This window comes from Hippopotamus amphibius, chromosome 5 (assembly GCF_030028045.1).
Source record: "Hippopotamus amphibius kiboko isolate mHipAmp2 chromosome 5, mHipAmp2.hap2, whole genome shotgun sequence".
Lineage (NCBI taxonomy): Eukaryota > Metazoa > Chordata > Mammalia > Artiodactyla > Hippopotamidae > Hippopotamus > Hippopotamus amphibius.
In genome coordinates, this window is record NC_080190.1 from 84,729,419 (window position 1) to 84,751,905 (window position 22,487).

General features: G+C 42.2%; 1 protein-coding gene across 7 annotated transcripts in view; it reads left to right on the forward strand.

Moving 5' to 3' along the window:
• Positions 1-22,487, forward strand: part of MTR (5-methyltetrahydrofolate-homocysteine methyltransferase) — a 108,964-nt gene that overhangs the window by 16,860 nt on the left and 69,617 nt on the right. For 4 of the 7 annotated variants that reach the window (XM_057736227.1, XM_057736228.1, XM_057736231.1 and 1 more), the window contains exons 4-14: positions 350-419; positions 2,202-2,294; positions 3,098-3,204; positions 4,474-4,533; positions 5,291-5,385; positions 9,543-9,643; positions 10,767-10,828; positions 11,869-11,936; positions 15,683-15,762; positions 18,681-18,793; positions 21,628-21,768. In XM_057736227.1, coding sequence (XP_057592210.1) covers positions 350-419; positions 2,202-2,294; positions 3,098-3,204; positions 4,474-4,533; positions 5,291-5,385; positions 9,543-9,643; positions 10,767-10,828; positions 11,869-11,936; positions 15,683-15,762; positions 18,681-18,793; positions 21,628-21,768 — 990 coding nt within the window. Of the gene's footprint in view, positions 1-277; positions 420-2,201; positions 2,295-3,097; positions 3,205-4,473; positions 4,534-5,290; positions 5,386-9,542; positions 9,644-10,766; positions 10,829-11,868; positions 11,937-15,463; positions 15,582-15,682; positions 15,763-18,680; positions 18,794-21,627; positions 21,769-22,487 lie in introns of those variants that run through there. The other 3 variants (XM_057736232.1, XM_057736233.1, XM_057736234.1) reach the window with 3 other exon arrangements.

Here is a 22,487-nt window from a genome sequence, read left to right on the forward strand (position 1 = left end):
GCCCATGCTTTTTCCATTACTATGCTTTTTTTTTTTTTTCTAATTCTCAGCATATTTAACTATATCAGCTTATTCTGATGTGCCAAATGTCCAGAGATTGCCCTTTTTAGCAGCTAGCTCATGGTTTTGGGGAAGAATGTAAAAGCAGTTCCCAAAGGCTTGCCTTTCCTGTTGCCTTCAACAGGAAGGCAGCTGATAGGCCTTCTTGGCTAAGATTTTATTCTGACCTCAAATTAATTCACTCTGCATTTCCTTAATGAATAAAATTGGGTTTTAGAAGGTCATGAACTCCTTGTTTATTTTATGGAGCGAGAGAAGGACAAACTAACATTCGCAGTTGATGTGTTAGGCCTACCAGATGAACAAGTGCTCTGCGGGGGTGGCCAGAAAAGCAGCCGAGGAGATAACTCTCCAGACAGGTAAGGGACAGTTTTCTCCTTTTTTTTTTTTTTTTTTTTTAAAACAGAGATGTTTCTTTTGACAGTCTCAGCTATCGTATACTTCCCTTATTGCCCCTTTTCCTTTCATGACAGTTGGCCTACAGCCGCACTGTGGACACCATCATGTACTTCTTCGTAGGTTACTTCTCTGTAGTTTCATAGTTGAGCATTCAGTGTCTCTCTGAATAGACTGTTTCTGTGGGCCTTAGGCTTAGGGTTTACCCTGTGTTTACTCTGCTGGATGTTTTATCCTAACTTTGTAGCTAGAATGGTGACTGCCTTGTACATTTACAGCTAAAACTATTTTTCGCCCTTTGGAAGTGCGTCTCCAGGTTATTGAGGCACAGCTGACTGTTTGGGTTATTTTGGTGATCATTAAGATATTTGATCTCATTGCTTTAAAGCTACCCTCATCCCTGTGATTTTGCTTTATTTAGGTAAAGAGAGATTGTCTTTTGAGCGTTTTCTACTTCATACCACTAATGTCTTTGAGGGCGCTGTGTAGCACACAAAAGAGGGTAGCGTTAGAGTCAGTCTTGCTGGGATTTGAAAAATGGCTTCCCAAAATAACTAACCTCCTGGCTGGCTGCCATGAGAACACTTGGGCACCAGCTGGAGGGCAGGCTTTGAGGACGGGGAAGGAATAGAAGAAGTATATGGAGCCCCTTAAGATTTAGAAACGGGAAATTATTGCCAACAGGAAAGGTGTAAAGCAAAATTGTTGGGAAGTTAGTATACTAACGAAGACTGAAGCAGTTTATAGGAATTCTGTTTCTGAGAGAGAACATTTAAATCTGGAAGGCCATAGACTGTTGCCCCAACAAAGTCATGGGTCCGAGGCCCTAAACCAGCTAAAGCAGGGGAAGATAAGGATGTCTTTCTTTTGCTCACGTTATTGTTCAGCTTTGGGGAAGATAAAGAATCTTGGGGCTTGTAACCTGTTCAAAGGCTGAGTTATCAACTAGTTGGTAGTTTTCTCCAGTTAAATGGTAAAGCATAACCATTTGGTTAAAATCACCAAAGGTGATGAGCAGTGTGACCCCGGCTTCTGTTGTGATATGTAAACGAACATAACATTTCAGGCTCTTTTAAAAGCACCTGGACTCTAGCCCAGAGGAAAGGTTAATAAAAAATTCTTGAAAGAGTTATTAAAGTAAGATTTGATCTGCTTCATACTTTAATTTCAGGCTTTATAATTGTTAATCATGATTTAATATTTTCCCCCAGCAAAGGCCCTGCAATACAACAGTGGAGAGCCTTTCAAGATTATCAATGCTGCTGTGAGAGCTTTTGCAGAACCCATGTTCATGACCTTCAAGGTTTCTTAAAAGTAGGAAGAGAGACAATTTGTCCAAGCATAGCTCTGGTGCTAGAGAAGGATTACTAACTGAAATTCTTTGAAGCCAGATGTGTGAGAATTGAGAGTTTTTTGGGTTGGCTTGGCAGTAACATGTGCACATACTTTATATTTCATAATTTCCCCAGTGGGGTCCAGGTCAGCCCTCATAATCAAACATTTGTTTGCAGTAAAATCTGTGACTTGTCCACTAAGTGGGGTAAAAACTGTAAATAGCCTCTTGTAGTTCAGGAGAGGTCAAGTTTTGTTGTCAAATGAAATAAGGAAAAAAGTGGGGCTTTTGCGCTTTTTGGATGGCAGAGTTACAGACAAAGGACTGTATACCTGCGTTCTAGGGAAAATCGGATAGCATGTTGACTCATGAGCTATTTAGAGATTTCACACTTTTTTTTCTTTTCCCAAAGGAATTAAGAGGTATGTGGCAGGAGCTCTGGGTCCAACTAACAAGACGCTCTCTGTGTCCCCATCTGTGGAAAGACCAGATTATAGGAACATCAGTGAGTATCAGATATAATCATTGACCTTGGGCAAGTACTTCTCTGTTTCGGTAATCTATAAATCTGTAAAATGGGGCCAATACCCACATCTGCTTAAGGGTTATTGTGACTTAAGGGCTTACAGCAGTCCCTGGAATGTATCAATAGTAGATATTAAAATAAAAAGTGAGCTATGATTAGTCATAGTATTAATACTACATATTTTGAGCCTGCTTTCAGAAGTACGTGTGGTTGTGTTTGGGCTTATGAACTGCACAAAAATTTTACCTAGGAGTGATTTTGTGTTTGAGATGGAAATTGCCCACCAGGCAGATTTCTTCTCTGACAGAGTTGGTGTCAGAGGACAGGAGCAAAATCTACAGGACCGCAGCCTTTCACCCCAGAGGGTGTGAGAGAATGTGACACGACCAGCGATGTATCCAGATGAGTGACACATTTCTCTAGTTATTCCTCATACTCATCCCTGAATTGGTTAACACCATCCCTGGAAAGATCTATTTGAAACATCTTAAAAGTCAGAGCCAGGGCTCAAGAAGTCATACACCTTCCTGCCCACCCGCTTGTTCCTGGCTCGCACAGGGCAGGTGAGCCTGTGTGCTAAGTGTTCAGGAGCAGCTGTGCTCAGTGTGCTCGTTTAACTCCGGGTACTGCCATGTTTCTTACAACAGGTGGTGTCGCCCTTAAATTGTGCATTATAAACCAGCAGTGGTCAGTTCATCTGGCACCAGGCCTGAACTCAGTGTGTGCTGATCTTTCAGAGGATGTCCATGACTGATGTCTTAGGTGTGGTTTGTTTTTTGCAGCATTTGATGAGCTTGTTGACGCATACAGAGAGCAGGCCAAAGGGCTTCTGGATGGCGGGGTTGATATCTTACTCGTTGAAACTATTTTTGATACCGCCAATGCCAAGGTGAGTTAAAGGAGAAAAAAGGGGCTGGGCTGGGGTGCATCCCCTCACGTAGTGAGGAGACTATAATAGCCATTATTAAAGTTAAATCAAATTCCTTGATTCCGTTTTATTCTTGAATATTTTTAAGTGAGTCCAGTAGAATGAAGGAGACTTTGAAAGGTTATCTTTTTAACTTTTAGAAAATGTTTTTTTAATTATGAAAATAAATATTTTCATACATAGCTACTATATATATGCATAGATGCCTAGAAATAAATATATATGCATGGTTCTAAAATTCAAAAGACACATGTGTATGGAGTAAAAAGTAAATATCCTCCCATCTCCTGTTCCCTGGGCATCTAGCTGTCTTCCCCAGGGACAGCTGCTGTTGTTGATGTGGGGGTCCTCACAGAGATTCCACGCAGCTGAAAGCGTGCCTGTGCGAATGTGTACGTGGTCATAGTCCTTGTATACGTTCAAAGGTACATAAACGTGTGGAATACAAGTTAGATATCCTCATACGTGTGTTTTTGCACAGTATCTCTGAGGATAAATTTCTACACGTGAAATTGCTCCGTTAAAGGGTATAAACACTGTTAATTTTGATCTTTAGTGTCAAGTTGGCCTCTAAGATTGTACTCATTTATCCTGCAGTCAGCAAGCAGTGCACAGTAGCGCTGCTTTCACCACAGCCTCTCTGTTGGAATTTTTGATCCTTTCCAATCTGATAGGTGAAAAATGCTACCTCACTATAGTTTTAATTTGTGCATCATCTGTATCTGTGGGTTCTGATGTGGAAGAGCCTTGAATGTTGGAGGACCTTGGTGTGTGGTCCTGGAACTTAATAAAACGTGGACGGTACAGACTGATGTGGGATTTGTGCCTTTGCAGCCATTCTAAGCTCATACTTTTTTTTGCAATGACATACACTTGGTTCATATACCTACATGTATATGAGGCTGTGGAAAGTAGAGGCGTCTTATTTATCTCTTCCTAATTTTGACTGAGAAAAAGAAGACGGAGTAGCTCTTCAGCTCTTCCTCAGAGGAAATACTAGTTCACGGGTGAACTGTGAGTCAGCATTTGTTTTGTGGTAACATGTGCAGTGCTACCTTGAGCGAGGGGTGCTGGGGTTGTGCGTTGCAGGGAGGATGTGTTTCTCCTCCCCAGGGAACACGTGCCTCTCATCTGAGGAGGGCTTGGTACAGGCAGTGTTCTGATCAGCCAGTTATGCCCACCTTTGACACAGTCTCTCAGAGACAGAGCTGTCCTTTTTCTCCCTGACAGGCAGCCTTGTTTGCAGTCCAAAAACTTTTTGAAGAGGAGTATGCTCCGCGGCCTATCTTTGTAAGTTCTAAAATATTTGCGTGATGAATTTTGTTTTTTATGAATATCGTCATTTTGAAGGGAGGGTTTTTGTTTTCGTGGCATATAACTATTGATAGTATCTTTTAGGAACCAGCTACTTTAACATCCTCTGTTCACCTCCCTCCTCCCACCATCTCTAGACTAATAGCTGTCTTATCTGTGCAAACGTGAAAAAGATGAACCTATAGGTGCTTTGTGGAAGGCAGGCTGTTCCAAAGAAGCCTGGCTGAACTGGTCCCCCGAAGCCAAAGTCTCCCTCTCGTTAGGGCCCCAGGAGGGGTGGGCTCGCGCGCGGACCATGAAGCATCCAGTATCAGAGACAGCAGACTGCCAATTCATTACTGCAATAGGCAGGCCCACATTGCTTGATGAGAATAGAATAGAATCAAACCAGGAGTGTTAGACGAATCAGATGTTGAACAGCAGGAGACCAGGATAAGCTGAGGTATCTGTTGGAAGGTCTTCTCCAGTGGGGCCGGAGGTGTGAATCCTAAAGCTTTTGCCTCCATGATGTTCCTTTTTCTCTGTTTCTGTGGCTTTCCAACCCTTCCCCTGGGCACTTTGCATTCATCTGTTCTGACCATTATAAAGCAGTGCTGCCTTGGAGTTTGAGTGCCACAGTTCTCTTTCATGTAAAAGAAACAGAGGAAGTCAGCTCGCTCCTTTTATTTTGTTTCTGTGACTGTATTCTTAACTCAGGTCTATGCTGTTGACTGAGTTTACTTTGTCAATTCAGATTTCAGGGACAATTGTTGATAAAAGTGGGCGGACTCTCTCTGGCCAGACTGGGGAGGCGTTTGTCATCAGCGTGTCTCATGCGGACCCACTCTGGTGAGTGATCATTTTTTCCTGACACCATTCCTTTTGCGGGGGGATCTCTTCTGGATGACTGCAGAATTGCTTCTCCGCATTTCCACGGTACCACTTGCATGAGATGCTGGCTTTCCTTGAAGTACATTCCAACTGCCCTGAGGATGTCAGAAGACCACTGCCCAAGTGGGTCAGTTCGAGGGGTTGGAAGAGTTCTCATACCCCCCAGCCCAGCCAGAGAGTTGCCTTTTTGTCTGTAAGTGTCCCCCTTGTAGTTTAAGATTGGCTAGGCCCAGTAATAACACCTCCGATCTATTATCAGCACTTAAAAACTCTGCTAGGTTTTTTTCACTCCCTACTTGTGGAGCAACCAGAAGCAGCGTAGCTTGGAATAAAGGTGGGAATTCTAAAGCTCAGATTTTTATCTTTAAAATTAACTAGGCTTCTACATTCTATTTTGAAACATCTCTCTGTTTTTCTGATCCAAATGGTTTAAATTCCGTGCCATGAGTGGAATGGAAGCTCTGAGAGTATGCATGGTATCCGTGCACGTACCGCCTCTGCCTGGAGGCCATGCCTGCCTCGCACCCTCACCCCCATACGTGAGCCTTTCAGACCCATCTCTAGGGTCCATTCTCGGGACCCTTCCCTCTCTCTCTTTTTTTAATGGAAATGATATTTTAAAAATATTTATTTATTATTACTTTTTAAATATTTTTTTTGGCTGCGTTGGGTCTTTGTTGCTGAGCACAGGCTTTCTCTAGTTGGGGCTGCTCTTTGTTGCAGTGTGAGGACTTCTCATTGTGGTGGCTTCTCTTGTTGCAGAGCATGGGCTCTAGGCACATGGGCTTCAGTAGTTGTGGCACGTGGGCTCTAGAACACAGGCTCAGTAGTTGTGGCACATGGGCTTAGTTGCTCCGTGGCATGTGGGATCTTCCTGGACCAGGGATAGAACCCGTGTCCCCTGCATTGGCAGGTGGATTCTTAACCCCTGTGCCCCCAGTGAAGTCCCGACCCTTCCCTCTCTTAACAGCCCAGGTCGATATTCTTCTCAGAGCACTCTGTTCACTTTTATTACAGCCTTGGCCGTGAAAATAAGAGTCATAGACATTTACTGGGAGTGTTCTGTGTGCCAGGCTTGCTTCTAGGCGCTTTTATGAGAGTCATCTCTTCTAATTTTGGAAACAACACCTTGAGGTAGCTGTTGCTCTTCAGATCTTTTGCTTATTTTTTTTAGATGGGTGGTTTTCTTATTGTTGAGTTTTAAGAATTAAAAAAAAAATTTTAGATACCACACATGTGTTTTGCTAATATTTGCTCCCAGTCTGTGGTTCGTCTTCTCATGCTCTTAACTGCATCTTTTGCTGAGCGGAAGGTTGTAATTTCAGTGAAGTCTGGCTTATCAAATTTTTTTCTTTCATGGATCCTACTTTCGGTGCTATATCCAAAACTCATCGCCCAACCAATGGTCACCTAGATTTTTCTCCTGTGTAATCCTTATATGTATATTTATATCTTTAATAGTTTTGTAATTTACAATTAGATCTATGATTTACTTTGCAGTATTTTTGTGAAAGATGTAAGTTTTGTGTCTAGAGTAGTTTTTTCAAGTGTGGATGTCCAGTGTTCCAGTTCTGCTTCTTGAAAAGACAGTCCTTTCTCCACTGGATTGCCTTTGCTCCTTTGTCAAAGACCAGTTGACTGTATTTGTGTGATTCTGTTCATGGGCCCTGTTTTGCTCCGTTGATCTGTTTGTCTGTGCTCTCATCAATACCAGAGATTCCTTTAGCTTTTCAGTGAGTTTTGAAGTCAGGTAGTGTCTGTCCTTTGACTTTCTCCTTCTTTTTCAGAAACTGTATTTGCTATTCTGGGTTGTTTGTTTCTTCATGTAAACTTTAGAATCAGTTTGTCGATATCCACAAAATTACTTGCTGGAATTTGGATTGACGTTGTGTGAATGTATATAAAATGAGGAAGAATTGATGTCTTAACTATGTTGAGTCTTCCTGTTGATGGACGTGAGATAGATCTTAATTTATTTAGAGCTGCCTTGATTTCTTTCATCAGAGTTTCATAGGTATACACACGTATTTCATTTGTTTCGGGCCATTGTAAATAGTGTTGTGTTCTGTATTTCACATTTTGATTGCTCATTGCTGGTATATAGGTAAACAATTGACTTTTGTATGTGAACCTTGTACTTTACAACCTTGGTTCTAAGGGTTTTTTAGGTGATTCTTTGGAATAGACAGTCTTATCTGTGAACAAAGACAAATTTATTTCTTCCTTTCCAATCTGTATACCTTTTATTTTCCATCTTCTCTTATTGCCTCACCTAGGACTCCCAGCAGGAGGTGAAAGAGGGCATCCTTGCCTTGTTCCTCATCTTTTGGGGAAAGCATCTAGTTCTATATCAAGTATGATGTTAGTTATAGGTTTTTTTGTTTGTTTTTAAATTTATTTTATTGGCCGTGTTGGTTGCTGCACACGGGCTTTCTCTAGTTGCGGCAGAGTTGGGGCTACTCTTCATTGTGGTACACGGGCTCCTCATTGTGGTGGCCTCTCTTGTTGTGGAGCATGGGCTCTAGGCACGTGGGCTTAAGTAGTTGTGGCACGAGGGCTCAATAGTTGTGGCGCACAGGCTTAGTTGCTCTGTGGCATGTGGTATCTTCCTGGGGCAGGGATCGAACCCATGTCCCCTGCATTGGCAGGTGGATTGCCAACCACTGCGCCACCAGGGAAGTCCGGCTATAGGTTTTTTATAGATGTTCTTTATCAAGTGGGGGAGGTTCCCCTCTGTTTCTAGTTTACTAAGAGTTTTTATTAGGAATGCAAGTTGGGTATTTGTTAAATAAACTTTTTATTTTGGAATAATTTCAGATTTATAGAAAAGTTGCAAAGACAGTATAGAGAATTCCCATATGCTCTTCATCTAGTTTTTTCTAATGTGATACTTGCATTAACTGTGGGACTTTTGTCAAAACGAAAAGTGTATTACTGTTAACTAAACTCCTGACTTTATTCTGGTTTCAGGTTTTTCCACTAATGTCCTTTTTCTGTTGCAGGATCTAATCTAGTATATCACATTGACTTAGAAATCATAATAAAGTAAAAAAAGTAAAATATGAAAAAATAAAAGATGACAGTCCTGTAACTTAATAGTTAATTCTTGAATTCCTGAAGCGCTCAGCGGCTCCCACTGAGTGTGGTTTTGGAGGGGTTTTAGCAACTCTGCTTTGATCTGTTTTATTTGAGTCTACAGTAAGTTTCATTTGCAAAACAGAGAGCCCCTTGGTTACAAATAAACCCACTTAATTTATAAGAGGGCAAGTTCTAAGTCCAAGGTCACGTTGCACGTTGGTTAAGCAAGGACTAAGTCTTTGTCTTTAAGACTCCCTGAGTGGCTTCCATATGCCATTGATCTACCTTCAAGACTTTCCTTTTTCTTTCTCTTAAGTTCTGCTTTCCAGTGTTTATTAGCAGCGGTAGTTTGCAGACATTGCTGTTTCATGGTACACCATTAACTAAACTGTGAACTTATGTAAGGAGTCACATCCATGGGCAGGGTCCTTTAGCTGTAAGATCATGTAGTGTTGGAGACATGGGTGGGAATATTTAGTGCTACAGGGGGCTTCAGTGAGGTGACTCTGACTGGAGCTGAATAAACGTGCTTTGAATCAGGAGATTTATTATCTGCTTGGTTTTAGACATAGTCCTTTCCTTATCATAACTTTTTATATGTATAAATATTTAGAATAAAAGAGGGTACTTCTAATATCTTTTTTTAAAGTAAATCTCTTTATTTATTTATTGGCTGCATTGGGTCTTTGTTGCTGTGAGCAGGCTTTCTCTAGTTGTGGTCAGTGGGGGCTACTCTTGGTTGTGGTGCGCAGGCTTCTTGTTGCGGTGGCTTCTCTTGTTGTGGTGGCTTCTCTTGTTGTGGAGCACGGGCTCTAGGTGCGTGGGCTTCAGTAGTTATGGCACATGGGCTCCGTAGTTGTAGCTCACGGGCTCTAGAGCGCAGGCTCAGTAGTTGTGGCACACGGGCTGAGTTGCTCCGCGGTATATGGGATCTTTCCGGACCAGGGATTGAGCCCATGTCCCCTGCACTGGCAGGCAGATTCTTAACCACTGCACAGCCAGGGAAGTCCCCTAATATCTTCTTTTTGTTTTTCCAGCATTGGATTGAATTGTGCTCTGGGTGCAGCTGAAATGAGACCTTTTATTGAAACAATTGGAAAATGTACAGCAGCCTATGTCCTCTGTTATCCCAATGCAGGTGTGTGTTTCAGGGGAGTCACACATGGGAAAATGCAAAATACACAAGACCTGAGTAGACAGGGTAACATCTGGATTAGAAGAGTTTGTTTTGCAGGTCTAGTATATCGTTGATTTTCAGTAGGAATTTTCTAAATGAAGAGTATTTGGGACCACTGCTTCCCTCTAGACCTGAAGGAACAGTGTGGCTCAGCCTGAAAGCATCAAAAGTGGACAGAACTTGGGGGAATAAAGCCTAGCACGTAACTGACCAGAGCCTTGGGATTGGTGACCATGCTCACCATGTGGATGTGGCCAAAGAGATGAGTGCAAAGAATGTGAGAGAGAGCCCTCTTCTCTGTTCCACTGTATCCACAGATGAGCAGACAAAGAGCCTGTTGCTTTTTTCCTTTTTAAGAGTTAGGACTTCGAATCTACAGTATATAAAAATTCCTAAGATAAACGTAGACAGTTTTCAACCTATGCATTTAATATTGGTAACCCATTCTGGGTTAACCAGATTTCCTTGTGAATGTTTTTGAGCACTGCTTAACTACTTGGGGCTAAAAATCATTTTCTAGCCTTCTTTCTCCAAATACACACTTTTTAACGTGCAGTGAATTTTATTTCCCACCAGGAGTAAGAGAACTGGAAGGGGATGATAAATAAAACAGGAAATTGGGTAATTAGATGCTAAAGTCTTGCTTGGGGAAATGTACTTGAAAGGAGACTTGTGGTGTTTGGCTTGTTTCTGATTGCACGTCTAGTGCTCGTTCGTTCAAAGGCTGTGTGGCACTCCCACAGCCTCCACCTGAGGCAGCTCGGTGACAGGAATGAATTTCCTTTACAGGAAGGGGTGGGATCGGGGTGGGGGAATTCTGTCCCATGAAGTAGTGATGGTTTTCCTTCAAATGGAAAAGAAATAATCGATGTTTATTTTCCTCTGTGATTTTGTTATAGTTGTTTTTTGGTATGGCATCTGTGTACTTACTGTGTTTAAATTAAGAATTCTTATATGTTTTTGCAAGTAATCACGATTTAATTATTAATACAGATTTTTCTATCCTTTTAATGTAAGACCGTTACAAATACTATGTCTGTTTGTTGAGGTCGTTTCCAGTAATGGTTGAAATATACTTTCTTAGGTCTTCCCAATACCTTCGGTGACTATGATGAAACTCCACACATGATGGCCATGCACTTAAAGGTCAAGAATCCTCTTTCACTTGGTTTTTAAGAGATGGAGAATGGAATTTTTGATGTAGAATATTTAGAAGTAGATTTTTCCCCTAAAGAAATCCCAGTGTATATATAACGAATGAAAGCTTACGGTAATTAAAATGATGGAGGCAGAGGGAGAGGCTTGATGTTATCAGCATCCTTCTCCCCAGTGGGTACTAATGGCTGATGGGAAATTCCCAGTGCGGTCAGCCCAAATTAACTGAAACTCAGCTCTCCTCTGCAGCCTCCCAAGTGGCCGCCTTCACCCCACAAACCCTTCGCTCCCTGTTGTCACTTCCCCCCTTCTCCTTCTCTCTCATACACCTCCCAGCTTTGAATCCCAGGTCACAAAACCATACTACCACATGAGCCCTCCTTATCACTAACCCCTGGGTCTCTTTTCCTCATTCCTTGAAGTTTTAACTTCTGGCTTACTGACATTCTCTCCTAAACTCTTTCTGACTTAATGCTTATGTTTTCAACATCTTATGTCAATGCTCTTTTCAATGCTCTGGCTTCTCAGTTCCCTGACTTCCTCTCTTGGTTATCTTGTCCTTCAAACCAGCTGTGGTTAAACTCTAGACCTGCACCGTGCAGTACATAGCCTCGACCACATGTGGTCATTGGAGCACTTGAAAGGTGGCTGTTGCGACTGAGGAACTGAATTTTTAATTCTTTAAACACTTGAATTTAAATTTAAAACCTGATACTTATTTTCTGTGTTATTGGAAAATGCATTATTCAGCTCACCTTCTTCTGCCTGGTATATGGTTAAAAGAAAAAGTCTTTATTACGATCAGGTAGGGAAATATCTCATTGCATTTCTTAGTATCTGAACTGTGCTCTGCTTTTACCCTTATATCCAAGGCTTGTGAAAGCTTGATATCTAGACTTAAGTATGCTTAGCTCTCTTTTAAATGAAAAATTAGTTTTTCAGGAAATGCAGATCTCTTTTCTGCTAAATTGGTAGTGGTGAGCTTGGAATTCAGATGAACTCTCTGAAACCTTTTCTTTTCCTAAATGCAGGATTTTGCTATGGATGGCCTGGTCAATATCGTTGGCGGGTGCTGTGGTACGACACCAGATCATATCAGGTGATAATCCCTTGTAAATAGTTTCACCTTTTGTTACGGGACGAGTCATGTTCCCCAAAATTCACAGGTAGAAGCCCTAACCCCCGGTTCCTCTGAACGTGACTGTGTTTAGAGCAGGTGTGCCCACCCCCTGGGCCATGGACCAGTACTGGGCTGCGGCCTGTTAGGAACTGGGCGCTGCAGCAGGAGGGGAGCAGTGGGCAAGTGAGCAAAGCTTCATCTGCTGCCCCCCATCGGTCACATTACCACCTCAACCATCCCCCTCCCCTGAACCATCCCCCCATCACTCACATTACCCCTGAACCTTCCCCTCCACCTGAACCTTCCCCTCCATCGCTCACATCACACCCTGAACCATCCCCCCACCTGAACCTTCCCCTTCATCGCTCACATTACCCCTGAACCATCCCCCCACCTGAACCTTCCCCTTCATCGCTCACATTACCCCTGAACCATCCCCCCACCTGAACCTTCCCTCCATCGCTCACATTACCCCTGAACCATCCCCCCACCTGAACCTTCCCCTCCATCGCTCACATTACCCCTGAACCAACCCCCCCACCTGAACCTTCCCCTCCATCGCTCACATTACCCCTGAACCATCCCCCCACCTGAACCTCCCCCTCCATCGCTCACATCACCCCTGAACCATCCCCCCACCTGAAACTTCCCTCCATCGCTCACATTACCCCTGAACCATCCCCCCACCTGAACCTTCCCCTCCATCGCTCACATTACCCTTGAACCATCCCCCCCACCTGAACCTCCCCCTCCATTGCTCACATTACCCCTGAACCATCCCCCCACCTGAACCTTCCCTCCATCGCTCACATTACCCCTGAACCATCCCCCCACCTGAACCTTCCCCTCCATCGCTCACATTACCCTTGAACCATCCCCCCCACCTGAACCTCCCCCTCCATTGCTCACATTACCCCTGAACCATCCCCCCACCTGAACCTTCCCCTCCACCGCTCACATTACACCCTGAACCATCCCCCCCATTGCTTGCATTACTGCCTGAAAGGAACCAGTGCCTGGTGCCACAGAGGTTGGAGACTGCTGACTTAGAGGTGAGGCCTTTAAGGAGGTAATTAAGTTAAAATGAGGTCATATGAATGGATCCTGGTCCAATGTGACTAGTCGGTGAGGACAGAGACACATACAGAGGAAGGGGTGTGTGAAGACACAGAGGGAAGATAGCCATCTACAAGCCAAGGGGAGAGGCCTTAGAGGAAACAGTCCTGCTGACACCTTGACCTGAGACTTCTAGTCTCTAGAACTTTAAGAAAGAAATTTTGCTGTTTAAACTACCTACTCTGTGGTATTTCACCGTGGCAGCCCTAGCAAACTAGGAAAAATTATGAAAAATTCCAGAGATTAAAGTAGAAAAATAATAAAATGAACCCCCATACGCCTACCACCTAGTTTCCATAATTTTCAGCATTTTGCTATTCTTCTTTTATGTATTCTCCAACTTTTTTTCCCTTAGACTATTGTAAAGCAAATCCTAGGTACCTTTAATTTCTCTTTTTTTTTAAATAATTCTTATTGGTGTATAGTTGCTTTACAATGTTGTGTTTCTGCTGTACAGCAAAGTGAATCAGCTATGTGTATATACATATCCCCTCTTTTTTGGATTTCCTGCCCATTTAGGTCACCGCAGAGCACTGAGTAGAGTTCCCTGTGCTTTACAGCAGGTTCTCATTAGTTATCTATTTTATACATAGTATTAATAGCATGTGTATGTCAGTCCCAATCTCACAATTCATCGCACCCCCCCTTTCCTCCTTGGTATCCATACGTTTGTGCTCTACATCTGTGTCTCCATTTCTGCTTTGTAAATAAGATCGTCTATACCAGTTTTTTTAGATTCCACATGTATGCGTTAATGTGCAATATTTGTTTTTCTCTTTCTGACTTACTTCACTCTGTGTGACAGTCTCTAGGTCCATCCACATCTGTGCAGATGACCTGATTTCATTCCTTTTTATGGCTAATATTCCATTGTGTATATGTGCCACATCTTCTTTACCCATTTCTCTGTTGTTAGACATTTAGGTTGCTTCCGCATCCTGGCTATTGTAAATAATGTTGCAGTGAACACTGGGGTGCATGTATCTTTTTGAATTATGGTTTTCTCTGGGTATATGCCCACTAGTGGGATTGCTGGGTCATATGGTAGTTCTATTTTTAGTTTTTTAAGGAACCTCCATACTGTTTTCCATAGTGGCTGTACCAGTTTACATTCCCACCAGCAGTGCAGGAGGGTTCCCTTTTCTCCACACCCTTTCCAGCATTTATTGTTTGTAGGTTTTCTGATAATGCCCATTCTGACCTTTGTGAGGTGATACCGCATTGTAGTTTTTAAGCAAATCCTAAATATCTTATTCTACCTTGAATAGCTGACTAGTATTCCAGTGCTCAAGGAGGGACAGCTCATATTTCTTGTGGGCAAATACCTGCCTCCACTAGATTCTCTCATGGACAGAAATAAAAGCAACAAGCACCTTGAGGTCAAGAGAAGCACCCTCACCTCGCCTGGCACAGTCACGGCGCAGGTGGCATCATGGGGTGAGGGCATGAGGAAGGGAGTGAGAGACAAGGGCATGGCAAAGGGTGGGGTTAAGTCCCTGCAGTTCTGTAGTTCACAGGAGGGCTGGAATTGAATGGAACAAAACATAGTTGAGGACTGTTTGCATTTGTTTTTCCCTAGAGTGACTGATGATCATATTTTGAGCTAGTCATCCTATTTACTCTTCTGCATCTGTTTTCATGCCTATAATTAGTTCACTGTACTGAATTACCTAATGTTGCACTGCTTTTGTTGACTTCTGTGATAGACTGTACTGAGTCTATATAATTTTTGAAACATCTTTTAAATAATATCTGAAAGCTGTCAATAGTTGAGGATAGCTTACCTTTGGGTCTCTTTTTGTTTTTAAGGTTATCTCCTCCTTTATAAAAAGAATTGTTTTAAAAATATCTCTGTGTGTGTGTGTGTGTGTGTGTGTGTGTGTGTGTGTGTGTATGTGTATGTCTATTTACCTATCTCTGCATGTATGTTTGCTGCTTTTACTTTGCCATTCACATACTCGTTTGGGGGGCGATAGAGTGAGCAGTTCATACTGGTCCTGATGTATTTAGTAGAACAGCCAGATTTTTTCCATGGTGATCAAAAGACATATTTCGTTGACTCTGATAAAGTTCAAAAGAGTATGAATAATTAAAACAAATTTTTAGGAATAATTATTTCAGAGTTTTAGTGATGTATTATTCCTCTGTACCCTAGTATGTTTGTGCGCTTGGAAAGAAGACCTAAAGGATTTAATTTCCTTCACTCCTGTTACCGCCTCTCCTATTTGCTCTACCTTCTCAACACTGAAGGCTTTTTTTTCTTTTAAATTACCGTGTGGATTTGATGGAGTCAAGGACATCCTCAGGTTTGGGAAGGGGTGGGAGAGATTTGCTGTTTGTATTTGTGCAAACCATCACATCTGTAGGTTCACGTCTGTGAGCACAGAACGTGGTACAATCAGTGCCCAGCAGACGGGGCAGATACGGAAATGTTAAAGATGATAGATTCATTTTCTGCATTACTGAGAAAACTGAAAAGCACAATTGCTGCTGCGCATTTGGAACTAGGTATATAATTATGTTAAGCAGACTTAATTTCATAGCTGGAAATTAGTTTAATTGAATTTTGTTGTGAATTAATGGATATTGTGTTTTCTCTTTTAACTCAGAGAAATTGCTGAAGCTGTGAAAAACTATAAGCCTAGAGTTCCACCTGCCAGCGTTTTTGAAGGGCATATGCTACTGTCTGGTAAGGCATAATGACTTGATTTTTTATGATTTCACAAATCATTTGTAGATTTAGTGTGTTTAGTCTACATGGTAGTGATATTTGTGCCACGGAACTTGCTTATTAGGTCAAAGAAGAGTACATATTTTTCTTGGCACTTAAAAACGAATTCCAGTAAAGAACGCTTTTTTTTTTTTAGGGTTGGGAGAGGGAAGATACTGACTTCAGGGAAATGTGAAAGAAAGCACAGGTAGTGGCCTTGGTTAGAATTATCGTGCACTGCTTTGAAAACGTACATAGGCCACAGCCCCTAACAATTTTAATCATCAGATTTGCTGCTAGTTCCTGAAAAATCAAGCCCAAGCTGAAGGTTTCTCAACGACAGTAGCCTCTTCCTAGAAAATTTTATTTGCTTCTAAAATATTATTGTCATGCTCTCATGTTGGCTGTGTGTTCCGGACTTTACAAAGAGTTGTAATATTTATTATTCTGTTTTATTCTCAGCAGCCCTGTGGGGTAGGCAGCTTCCCTTTTTCAGAATGAGTTTTGATATTCAAAAAAGGAGCATTAGTCAAATAGATTATCATGCCAACTATGAGAATAATAACTTTAAATTTTATATTTTTCCCATAATACTTTAATGATGTATTCTTAGATAGTATCTTTAAGCAAAAAAAAAAAGCAAAACCTGTAAACAGATTTTTGGAGAACCTGCAAATAGCACAGACGAGGAAATATGCACCCTCATAAATGACAATTTAACATTTCTTTAAATTGATGTATTTTTGTTCCATATGTTCTCCTAAGAAAAGTGAAATAAAATGTGACAGTAAAAGTAATACTCACTTTTCTCACTCAGAACATATTGCATAGAATTACTCCCAGTGAGTGAAAATGAAGTTGGGTTAGAAATATGCCTCTTCAGGCTACCCTTTTCTCCCTTTTATATTCCAGAAGACAAGATGAGATTAGAGGAAGAGGATTTGTGTTTATGACACACCCCTCTGACAAAAGGGGCTTTTGTCAGAGAGAGATATGGTAGGATAGTTAATTTCATCCTGAGATCTTAAAGCTATTAATTGACTTTAGCCAAGGATTAAGTTCAAATTGTTAACCTTTGCCAGAATCGAAACAGGAAAGAACCATTTAGTTATGATTTTTAAAAAGAATTTGTGTGTACGAATGAAAGAATCCTTTCTTCTGATTTGAATTTCATGTGCTATTTCTAAATTGTTTTAAAAATCATCTTCAGTCAGATTTTAGAAGAATGACACCAAACATACTCTTTTTAAATGTTCTTGCACAAATTGTAGACTTGAGAATAATGTAGGTTTTTTTCTTTAAGAACTTTTATTGACATACAATTGACATACAATAAACTGCATATGTCCAAAGTGTACGATTTGATATTTTTTTCTTATTAGTAATGTATATATGGCAATCCCAATCTCCCAATTCATCCCCTCCCCCCACAACACACACTTTCCCCACTTGGTGTCCATATGTTTGTTTTCCATATCTGTGTCTATTTCTGCCTTGCAAACTGGTTGATTTGTACCATTTGAGAATAGTGTAGTTTTTCTATCAGATACTTCACATTCAAATAAATCAGAAGTGCTTTGTGTGAAGTGCTTTTGGGGCAAGATGTAGGATCTCACCTGCGTTTAGCCCTGCTTGTGTGCCCTGGGAACCCCAGGTCTGACTTAGGGTCAGGGATGCCCTGAGGCCAGCGTGGAGGGAAGAGGCTGTGAGGATGTTACCAGTGGGAGAGGAAAGCACAGCCCAAACTGGAAAGTAATAGTCCTCCAGTCAGGGAACAAAAGACCTGGGGTAGTTTTGTAATTACCTGTTTCATTCTTTTCCTCTCCCTCGTGTCTATTTCTTCCTCAGCCGAAAATGCTTTGGCAAAGGACTTAAAAGCCATTACCTTTTATTAACAAGAACAGCTATGATTGCTGGTGCTGATTTTATGAGCATTGATAATGCTTATCAATGTTATGTAGTCTCATTTTTACAATAACATTGTGAGGCAGATACTTCTTCTGTCTCTATTTTATAAGCTCAGAGGCTCTGAGAGAAGTGCCCTGGGGTGTTCACTGAGCTGGCTGCACAGGGCTTGGACCCTGAGGCTGGCTTCCCGAGAGCCTGCTTGTAACCATCTAGCAAGACTGCTGCTCCGAGTACTGTAAATATAATGAGTAGAACCAAAACAGGTAAAGGCCTTGTCCTGTAGCGGTCCTGTATACTGCAAGTTGCTTTTTACCTCGGTGTAGTGTGTCCACATTAATTATCTGATATTTGCCCCAAAGTCATCCTGTAACAGGGGAGATGTTATTATTGTCCCTTTGCAAATAAGAAAGGAGGAGCAGAAAGCCCAAGTGGCTTGTTCAGAGTCGACTGTCTCCCAGGGTTCAGCCCGGGCCTTCCTCATGGCCCTGTTTGGCTTTGCTGGTTATTGGTGCTTGGCTTCTGGATCAAAGAGATGAGATAAAGCTCTAAACACACGGTTGGTGGGGTTCAGAGCGCTTGCTTGCTCCATCTGCCTTCATGCCGGTGTCTGAATGGATGGCTTTGAAGCAGTCCTTTATATTCTAACTTCATGGCTTTTGCCCCAGACTCTTGATTACATAAGAACACGATGATCATTTTTCCTTGTTTCTCAGTGCTGGTATGATTCAGCTCTTTTGAGAAATTTGTAATTTAAAGCCCTGAAGTATTTTTTCTTTTGAGAGTTCTGGTTATAAACATAGAGCCTTTGTTGTGTGTAAATGTCACAGGGGAGAAGGCCATGGTCCTATCCCCCCATTGGGCCTCCTGGCTAGTCAGATGGGCTGTGGCACAGAAACGTCTTTTCTTTCTCATGAAAACATTTGTTTTCTGTCTGTCTCATGTCATTACGTGCATTTTCAGAAAATTTTCAAAATACTTCTCCTTTTAAGGTCTAGAGCCCTTCAAAATCGGACCGTACACCAACTTTGTTAACATTGGAGAACGCTGTAACGTTGCAGGATCCAGGAAGTTTGCTAAACTCATCATGGCAGGAAATTATGAAGTGAGCATCTTCATGAGACCCTTGAGGCATCTGCCAGGTTTTTGGCTAAGACAGCACGCAAAGGCAGCAGCTCTGCCTGTGATAATTATTAGCAGAGCTGCTGGAGAGTGTGAGAAGAACGGTAAAGTGTGTTTGCAGCCGGCCAGGCTGGTGGGAGGACGAGGCTTCAAAAAATCAAAGCTGCCCTTGTCAATATTTGTGAAAAAAATGCGTTCGTTCGGGGTATGAAGTGGGATGAGGTGGGAGGCACCCAGGTTCTAGCTATTTATATTAATTGTGAAATACATTTAAAAATTTAAAGATACTTTGTTTAGGCTTCTCACAAATCCTTCAAAGGAAAGGGAAAGCCAAGACAATTCCTGTTCATTTCCTCAAGACCACATCAGACACTGACTCACATAGTGTTATTGATTCTGTTCACTGTAAACTGAAACAAGCAAACACAAAAGAAAGAATAGGCCCTGACTTGGGAAGTTTGCAAGATAGTTTCGCCATAGGATTCTTAAGCTCAGTCACTCTATGGATGAGCAAAATTTAATCCAGATAGAGCCTATCCTGGGACTTCCCTGGTGGCGCAGTGGTTAAGACTCTCCCAATGCAGGGGGCCCGGGTTCCATCCCTGGTTGGGGAGCTAAGATCCTGCATGCCACACGGTGCAGCAAAAAAACCCAAAACACAAATAAACAAAAAACAAATAGAGCCTACCCTAAACATCTGGACAGATTTTTTTTTTCTTATTCAAATATGAAGTTAAAAGTTGGAGGAAGCTGATCTGGGCTTTAATAATTTTATTTTTTTCATCAACCTTCTCTCATTTTAAGGCTTTTCAACTTTTAGGAAATAGATCTTAGTTCTAATCACAAGGAAAGGGTGCATTTATCATCCTTTATGGACTTGTTACTGACTGCTCTGTGGCATCCCTCAGAGGTCTCCTCTCCAGGTCCATCAGTAGGGCCTGGTTACCTGGTTACTGACAGTTCCCGTCATTCCTCTTCCCATCGTTCCCGCTGCTGCTCAACCAGCACGTGCTGCTGCCATGTTCCTCCCCAGTTCAGAACCTTTCACGGGGTGGCTTTTTCTGCACATGGGATAAAACCCAGACTCCTTAGGCCATCATCCAGTCCCCTCCACTTAGATACCCAACCGCCTTCCACCCTGATCTGTCATCTGAACATTTCAGGAGGCTTGCTTCTGCCTCTGGGCCTTTGTTGATGTTTGTACCCTTCTGAAATCCTAGTGACCCTTCATGGTTGTATAGGGTTCTTCAATGGCAGTGTTTCTATTTATGTTTTGATTCTTAAGACCATTCTGCAGTATCCCTTTCAGCTCTCAGATTTGATAGATTTGCTACAGAGAGCAGATGGCATTTTAGGAAGAAGCAAACAAGTGGGAGTGATATCTGCCATCTCAGTCTTGCTGTATGCCAGTCGCTATGCTGAGTGCTTTACAGCAGACCTGTGAGATAGGTGCTGTTATCATCCCCATTTTATAGATGTGCAGCTGGAGGCTTGGGGGAGATTAAACAACTTGCCTGTTGTTTCACAGCAAGTGAGTGATAGATCTGAAGTCCACCAAGCCCATACCTTTCCCCGCTCTGCTGCTTCGCCTGGGGGACACGGGGAGGAGGCTGCGAAGCTGGAGGGCGTGGGGAGGAGTGGCTTCTCGTTGAATTCTAGTTCCGCATTGTCAGCAACCCCTCAAGGCTCTGTGGTTAAGGGAATGAGCACTGACCCGAGAGAAGGTCGAGTCCTATCTGTTTGTTCAACTTGCACATCTTTAAACAAATCACTTCATCTCTCGGAGCCTATTTGGGAGGTTTTCTTCGGCTAAAAAAAATTAGGACAACATCAGAATCTACAGTTGATTTTATCCCTGCTTATTTTATTACACCGTGAAGTGTACAACAGAGACTTAAAGTCTCTGCTGTACCAGTCAGTTAGCCTTATTGAACGTCTGTTTTGCCCAGTATTGTTCAAATGAGAGTGGGAGATACATAAGACCTTTCTAGATTTCCAGATGCTTAAAATGTATTTCGAAGAATAAGCTAATAGTCATGAGATCATGAGGAAATGAGAGTGTAATACACCACGTGATAATGTTTATAATTGTTACAGACCATGAGAGGCAGCCGGTCATTGCGGAATAAGCAGTGTTTCCCAAAGTATGTTCTCTAAACACTGATCCTACAAGATTTTCCTTAAGCGATCATAAGTGGAAATTGCTGTGTACTGTATTTTGTACTTGGAGATTTAGTGTGTAATAGCATATTAAAAGATTTGAAAATCCTTTTAGCATAAAAAAAGTTTAACTCATATTTCACATAACTTTTATCAACAGCCTGCAACGAATGCTTTGCATGTTTCGGCAAACACTGAAGAGTTAGATAAGTTTCTCTAAGGACTTTTCTTGGAGGAGGTGGGACTTGAGCCGGGTCTTAGAACAGGAAGGAAGGGGATTGTGTCGGAAACAGAGGGAACGACGTGATGTGTGACACAGAGGCGGAAACGGATTTGGCTGCGTGCCGGGTGCCAGGGGTGGGAGTGGGGGGAGGAGTTCAGTTTGGTAAGAACATGGGGCAGGTTCCGGAGGGCCTGGAGCCCCAGGCTGAGGGATTGAGGTTCTTTATGGGGGGAACAGATCCTCAGTGCGTTCTGAGGAGTGACACGCTGTGAGGGAGAAGCTGTTTAAGAAAGGTTCATCTGTGGTGGTTGAGAGCACGCTCAGGGTCGGGGAGGCTGGCTGGGTAGCCTAGTGGAATCTGAAAGGACTCCTTTTGTCAGCCTTCTCTTAGTCACCCTCTCCTGATGCTGGTTCCTCTTGAATTCTGTCCTCAGGAAGCTCTGAGTGTTGCCAAACTGCAGGTGGAAATGGGAGCCCAGGTGCTGGATATCAACATGGATGATGGCATGCTGGATGGTCCAAGCGCAATGACCAGATTCTGCAACTTCATTGCTTCTGAGCCTGACATTGCCAAGGTCGTGCAAAAGTTTGATTCATCAAGGGAATTTATACGTGCTGCTCTGTCGCTCATTGAACTTTATCACTTGTCCCTTCATCTGTCGTGTCATACGCAGGTTTTCTGTTGTCATGGGTTGAAAGCCCAGTGGTTTCTGGTTGTCAGTTTTCTCACTTAATGGCAGCCTTTAGATATAAACCAGACTTGAGAGAGAGAGATGTGACTTCAGCGTGGCTGTTTCCAAGGCTTCTGGAATTGGTCACAAGGATTGACTTGAGTTTCCCCTGCTGTCTGGCTAGGCTAAGGACTAACTTTTCATGTCTCTGAAGGATATACTTATCTCTTCCTACCAAATCATTAGTTCTATTCCTACCACAGACGAGGGAACTCAGTTAATCCTTCCTTATTGCAGGAAGAAGAGACCTTTTTAGGTTTATCAGAGTAAGACAAGATTATAAAACAAGATTAAATCAAGTTATTAATGTCAGCTTTTACATTTGTTCTTTAAAGGATGAAAGTTAATTTTGGGGTCAATGTTTTCAAAAATTTTAGATGGATTCTAAAAACTTTAAAAATCTCATTTCATTTCTCTAGCATTGAATTTGTGATGAGGAGTGATTTTTGAAGTTGCTTTTGTTGTTGTTTGAAAGACACTTCCTAGTGCTTTAAGAGATAGGGCTGTCATTTTTTTATTAGGCTTCAGCAAATGTGTAAGTTAGAAGTCTTGTGGTAAATAGT